This window comes from Saprolegnia diclina (assembly GCF_000281045.1).
Source record: "Saprolegnia diclina VS20 unplaced genomic scaffold supercont1.74, whole genome shotgun sequence".
NCBI lineage: Eukaryota > Oomycota > Saprolegniomycetes > Saprolegniales > Saprolegniaceae > Saprolegnia > Saprolegnia diclina.
In genome coordinates, this window is record NW_008246141.1 from 228228 (window position 1) to 235201 (window position 6974).

The 6974-nt window shown below is 55.6% G+C and overlaps 1 protein-coding gene across 1 annotated transcript; it reads right to left on the reverse strand.

Annotated features, from left to right (window-relative positions):
• Positions 1-5335, reverse strand: SDRG_14577 (hypothetical protein; the record flags this gene model as incomplete). The annotated part of the gene is made up of 2 exons (XM_008620715.1): positions 1-1238; positions 1887-5335. 2 exons carry the CDS (start codon positions 5333-5335, stop codon positions 134-136), a joined length of 4554 nt encoding a protein of 1517 aa, XP_008618937.1. The 3' UTR covers positions 1-133.
• Positions 5336-6974: the final 1639 nt, after the last annotated feature.

Sequence of the window (6974 nt, forward strand, 5' to 3'; positions counted from 1 at the left end):
CTATTCCATTAACAATAGAGCAAGTGATATCAAAGTCAAATGATGGCCTTGGCATTGTGAAAATTTGTGCAAAAAGCCAGGACTGTAAACCGCTATCCGTAACGTCTCAATGAGACGACCCAGAAGCGCTGCGTCAATCTCGTAGCGGAAGGGTATAGCGAAAGCGACGACCAGAGACAACAATGTCTTCGCAAGTTCGCACCCGACGATCGCTCGCGACCTCAAGCTTGTGGACGCACCACGTCTTGACGTCAAAGACGATCCACCGATTTTGATACCGGACACTCAGTAGCCCATTGAGAACGGCCGACGCGCGGTCCAAAAAGTACGTTCCATCCTCGTCCAGCCAGCCGTCGTGACTAAAGAGGTACTTGGCCCCGCCACAGAGCAGCATCGACGAGCTCTGAAGTGGTTGCGGCCGCTTCCAGAGACAGCGCACCAGACCAAAGCAGACGCCGTTGCAGACTAGCACCAGACCCACCAGCGTCAAAAGTCGTTGTAGTGAACCAATCACGACACTGCCTGCCACACACACCACTTGGTAGTCCAATGTAGCAATCTCACAAACTGGAGATACTGTGATGGTGGCCTGGACCGGCGCCAGTGTCGCCAGCAGCGCCGAGATGAGCCACATGAGCAGACTGTTGATGGTGGCGTACGCGATCGTGTGGTCTTGCGTCCAGACGAGCGAGATGTCGTTGACGATGCCAACAAGCCACGTGACTTCATTCGCTGCGAGGCACGTCGTCCAGAGCGGGACGGGTGTCGTGACAAAGTAGCTGAAGACACCGTCAGTTTGGAGCTCAATCGAGGCGGTCGAGAGAAGACAGAGAGCCGTGATACTCCGGACCACGACCAATGGTCGACCGACCCAGACAATGCCGCCGACGCGACTCATTTCAAACATGTTGAGACCCTCGACGTGGCCACGGGCCAGAAGAATATACACAAACGTCACGGCAGCGAGCATGATCAAGACGCAAGTGATGTATCGGATGGCCTGCAACATGTAGAGAGCAAAGCCAGTTGGCAGCTGCGCCGCGTCAACAGGTTGTGATAACTGAGGCAAGGTGTCGCCCATGAGGGTTAGGGTGTTGAGGTCGCCATGGAACGAGATGACTTCTCGGTTGCCGATGGCCCAATCATACAAGAAGAGCCACGCAAAGTAGTCAAATGCTGGGTCTGATGGGTCGAGCACTGGAAGATGGTAGAGTTCGATTGAAGCGTTGGCGTCTTTGCTGTGGCCAAATTGACTCCACTCGACGCGTAGACCATGGATTGCAGCGTAGAGTGATTGACGCGCATCGGGTAGCACTGGGAGCAGATTCACAAAAGCCAACGCCGACGAAAGTGCACGGGAACATTTTGACCCGTAGTCAAGTACATTGAGCTTGCAGATTGCCGAGAAGTTGGTGGTCGTCGAGAGGTTGGCGGTGTACACTGCAAACACATTTTGTGTGTGGGAGGGTACCAGCGTCCCCCCAGGCCGATAGAAAGAGCAGGTGCCATCAAACACGTCCAATCCAAAGAGCGAGGCAATGCCGTTCAAACCGAGCACAGACTGGTCGGGACACAGAACCGAGCCGAGAAGAGCTCGTCGATCTTTCCACTTTTGTGGCTTCGCAGCCACTCCATCGGGCATCGCAGTTGCTTCATACTGCACTGGATTGAGGAGCCGGACTTTCGTCACCGCCGTGCTGAAGCCAGATATCACCTCTTGCAAGACCGACGGGACGCTGACGTAGACCATGTCGATCGATCCAAATGGCCCAAGATACGACGACATCAGCTTATAGTTGGCACTCCACGGCCAAGGTGGCAACACCGTTTCAGTCACCAGAATATCTTGTAGTGATGCATTTTGAAAAGCAAATCGACTGCTGGACCGGAGGAGACTCTTGCCACCCATGGTCGATGTGTTTTTGAGGAGACTGCCGAGATCGTTGGCGAGCGACCAGTACATTTTGAACGATGTCTGGCTCTCCTTACGATAGTAACCCGCGGTGGACTGCAGCAAGAAGGGATACACGACGCCATACGCATTGAAAATATTGTACGAGTGGAGAAGACCGATCGACTTGTAGTTTTGCCACTGCAGCACGTACGACGAGATATTCTTTGATGTCCAATAAGACACTTCGTCGTCGATCGAGAGGTACGGAGGCGTAAATGAAGCCAACAAAGCTTGTCCTGCCGTAGATTCACGCAACTCGGAGCCAAACCCAATCTCAAATTCTTCGCTCCAGCACGTTGAGATTTCGAGATTCCGAAGCAGAGAAGCGAGAAAGACGGCGCCGTTGTTGACCATCGACTTGCATCGCTCTTGGCGCTTGGCCGAGTTGGCCATTTCCCATTTTTGATCAAAGTCGAGGTAGCAATACTGCGTAAAGACCCACGGACCGTCACAGCCATCCAAAGTACGGAGGCTCGAGATCGCGTCGTGAAGAGTGGTTAGGGTGGAGTACTGGACTCTGGCGCCTTGCTGGATGGGAAAGGCGACGGACGCTTGCGACAGGTTGAACAGCTCGAGAGCGTTGATGCTGTTGGTGTTGGTGAGTGCTATCGGCGACCCAACTGCGCCGAGCATACGCAACGGCTCGTTGAACCAGTTGGCGAGAAAGCTGTGTGACCCCGTCATGTTGAAGGTGGGCCAGATCAAGTCGTTGGTCAAGATCCCTTGGGTAAGTCCGAGGTACGAGACACTGCTGTAGATAGCGGCAGCCACGTATATCGTGCCCGCCACAACCCATGCCCGCGGAACCCATCGATTTGACTTTTTGTGTGCTGGCTTCCGTCCGATTGTTCCGACCATTTCCGCCGTCGGAGATGTATCGAGGAGGCGCCAGAGCTTGAGGTCAAACGACGATGACCGACGAAGAGGGATAAGACCTGATGCCAGTTGCTCAATCGTATCGAGCTGAGGACGCGGAGTGAAAAAGACTTGACCCACAAGAGAGAGTCTCGCATCTGTGTACTGGGATCTGGCTTCACGACGTCCACAGCCAAGGCCATTCCAGAGCCAGAGACATGGCAAAAGAAGAATCTGAAGCACACTCAAAAGCAGCAGCCGCTGTCCGTCACCTGTCTCTATGACGACGCTTGCGCAGCGCATGATGTCGTACGCCTCGACGATGACACACTCTCGGTTGACAGTCGCTGTCACCGAGATGGGCCAGCCAACGTCCATGAGCACCGTAGATAGCCACGTCAACGACGTGCCGAATGTCCCCAAAATCCGAGCCTGTTGTGGCCGCAGCGGCAGCAGCAGCTCGTGAACCACGTAGCTCACCCACGTCGCCTCCCACGCAATGACGCACGTCTCCCAGATCGGACGTCGTGGCAGCGCCAACTGAGCAAACACATTGAAAGGCTGTAAGAGGCCAATGGGTGCCGAGCTCAGAAGCACGATCGCACTGCTTCCGCGCAGCAAAAGCAATGGCCGCCCGAGCCACGTCGAGCCAGCGACACGGTTGAAGACCCAGAAGTTGCTGCCCAAGACACCGTGCCGCAAGACCAACGACGCGACGAGCGTGGAGATGGCAAGCGCGCCAAGCACACAGGCCGAGTACAAGATGAGGTAGTAGAGCCCAATCGACGACGTCCCGAGCGTCGCGCTGTTGGGAGTTGTCGACGATATGTCGTAGGCGTCCGAGATCAAGACAAGCGTTCCGTTGTCGCCTTCATACGAGACGACTTCACGAACGCCAGCGACCCAATCCAAGAGAAGCACCCATCCGTAAAAGGTGAAAGGTGGCTCGAGTAGTGGCTGGACTAGCATTCGAACGTCGGTTTGAGCTGGATCCGAGGCAAACTGCATAAGACTAATGTTGAGCGACGCCACGGCTGTGGTTGCGTTCTGAAGCAAAACCGGGTCGATCTGTCGGTGCGGCAAGAGCTTTTGCGCGGCGAGTAGCGTCTCGGGACAGACTCGGCGCGACTGCTGCGCGCAAATCGCGTCGATCGAGTCGTGGACCAAAGACATCGCGATGACAAGAGATGGCCGCGGTATCGCCACCGTCCATTCGGACTGCGTGGAGCAGTCGTCGGTCGATGTAAACGGCGGTTGCACATACGTCTGTGGTGCGCCATACAGGCAAAAAGGACTCCCGCCGTAAAATACGAGGTCCGTCGACCACGCGGGCGGCACTAGCGTCACGCGCAAGTCCGTTTCGAGAGTCGAGTACATGTCTGCGGTCGATGCGTTCCAGGCGCCGTACAGCGCGGTGACGCGGTCGGCTCTCAGAGAAACGAGAGACTCTGGTATGGGCACGACGTGGAGATCGCTTGAAAGGAGTGGCCCAAGGGCGTCGCGAATCATACCAATCGGGCGGAAGAACGGACTCATTTGGAGAAGCGACTCGAGAAACGACTCGAACGAGACGGGTACGCGGCCGTCGCACAATGTGTTGAGGACGTAGTGTGGCGCGCCACGAAGAAGACTCGCGTTGCAGCCACTGACAAGGCGAATATCATCGAGAAGTGAGGGACTGAAGAGCGACATCACCCACGGCCCATTGGTTCTGACAACACTCTTGAGCACAACTGAAGTCTGGAGGCCAAGAGCATTGACCAGCGTCGCCGTCTCGACGAGTCCCGGCCGCTTGATGTTTTGCCACTGATACGAATAGCTGTCAATACCATGCGATCGCCAGACAGTGGCTTCGTCCTGTACCGAGGTGGTCACGGCAGCGACAGCGTCGAGCCAGCGAGCGCCCATCGCTGAGGCTTCGAGGCCGCTCTCAATGGCAAACCAGAAATTGGTCGAGATCGCAGATGCTGCGACAGCCGCTTTCCAGTTGGTGTTGCGCAAGAGAGACTCGAGGTACACTGCGCCATTTGCAGCGTACTGACGATGACAGCGCGCTTGACGAGCGTCCGTGTGGGCGAGCTCGAACGATTGGTTAAAGTCGACCCAGCAGTACTGCGTTGGCAGTTGAAACAGCTGGGCATTCTCCGACAAGTTGCGCAGACTAGTGATGGCAAACTCGAGCGCTGTGAGCTTGGTCGTGAGCAGCGCCATCGCGTACGTCGGGTGCACAATAGCGCTGGTCAAGAGACTGTCGTAGTGTCCCTCGAGCGCCACAGACTGCAAGTCGACTGAGGAGGTATCCGGCGTCGTCTCCAATAGCGTATTCAGTAGATCGATGAGGAAGGTTTGGTACCCAGATGCGTTGTAGTACGGCCAAAGAAGGTCGTTGGCGAGCGGCGGCTGCAGCAGCCGTAGGTAGCAGACACTTGCAGCCAGCGTGGCGCTGAGCCAGAGACCACCGAGCAGCAGCGACGACCAATGCCATCGACCACGTGGGTTGGCGGACACCGTCGGCTGGACTCGCATTGCGTTGGTTTTAGTACAATGGTTTCAAGAATAACTGTCCGGTGCCCATACAAGGAAGGATCTTCTCGGATAGAACAACATCAGCGCCCTTTGTGCGAAGATGTGGGGAGCACATAGGCACGCACATTGCGTGCCTATGCAGAGCACACAAGAGCGGCACGCGCAACAACTCGATCCCTGTACTAGGTTCCTGCGGAATGGGCTGGCAGGTAACCTCTTGTTGAGAGGAAGTGAAAGTAATGGTCATAACTTCCATGAGTTATGTGGGAGCAAGAACTCTTGCAGTACCGGTAACCATAGGTTCCTACCAGTATTAATATATGTTCTTCCGCTTCCGCCTCAAGCCAGGTGCTACAAAATGTGGTACTTCCAGGCGCAGCAAGGAAGTTGAGTTTTTCCCGTCCGGAAAGCGAAGAGTCGACAGTAGGCCAGATAGTCATTTTGCATTTAGCCTTGTTGATTCCAACCCGCCACGCCACTCCCAATGGCTAGCGGGCAATCAATTCGTCTATTGCCCCACTCGAGCGTCGTACAAGGCGAAAGTCTACATTTGGTGGTTTGGGGCAGAAGCGGTAGGAGTGGCAAGTCTCATCAGGTACGCGTCGGGTGTGCCGGTGTTGTCTCGAAAGAGCTTCTCCTGCCTTTTCCTTTCAACCCACGAGAGCGGGAGGCCAACGGGACCTACGGCTTGTTGACGGGTTTGTCCCGCATATCGGGAAGAGACCACCGGATAACGCGGCGCGCGTTTGATCTCATCCACGATGGCTGCTGCCAATTTACAGCACTTGCTAGCCCAGCTGACCCAGGCCATGAACCTCCAACAACAAGCCATCAATACGCACTGCGCATGCCAGAGCACAGCGGCGAGATGGACGAGAGCGTCAGTTTGTATATACACCGCGTCAACACATGTACTTCCACGCCAAGGACATCACGCCGACACTCGACGCGGAGACAGAGACGCGGTGCTTGGCAATGATGCACGCCAACTTGCAAGGTAATGCCGCGACGTGGCTTCTCGAACGGGCGTCGACGGGCACGGTGCCGACGACCCTGCGCGAGTTTGAGTTGGCTCTCCGCGGCGAGTTTGAGCCGCCGGATCGTAAAGAACGGCTCCACGACCAGCTCTACAACAACACACATACGTCGTGCGGTGGGCTACTCGCTTACATTAGCAAGTACCGTGGGATCATCAGCCAAGTCACGGACATGTCGGAGCTCGACAAGATCACGCTATTCGCGGGCTCGACGTACGGACACGCGAGGCCGTTAGTACCGCTGCCCGGGCTCCAGAACGGGCGCATCTAATGTGCGCTCGAGTTTGAACGCGCGCATTGGATGGCTAATCAATATGACAATTCGCAGCCAACGATTCTTTCCTATTTTCGCGTCGGATATGCTTTTACGTACACAAATCACTCGAATAAAAGCAATATATTCCACGCGGATAGAAGCGCCATGGCTGTCGCATCTATCGAGGGTGTCGTGCACGGTCGCCAGTCCCCTTGCGGTGATTAAATCAATTGTCTCGTAGCGGAAGGGTAGAGCGAAAGAGATGACCAGAGACAACAATATCTTCGCAAATCTGCGCCCGACGATGACTCGCGACCTCAAGCTTGTGGACGCACCACGTCTTGAC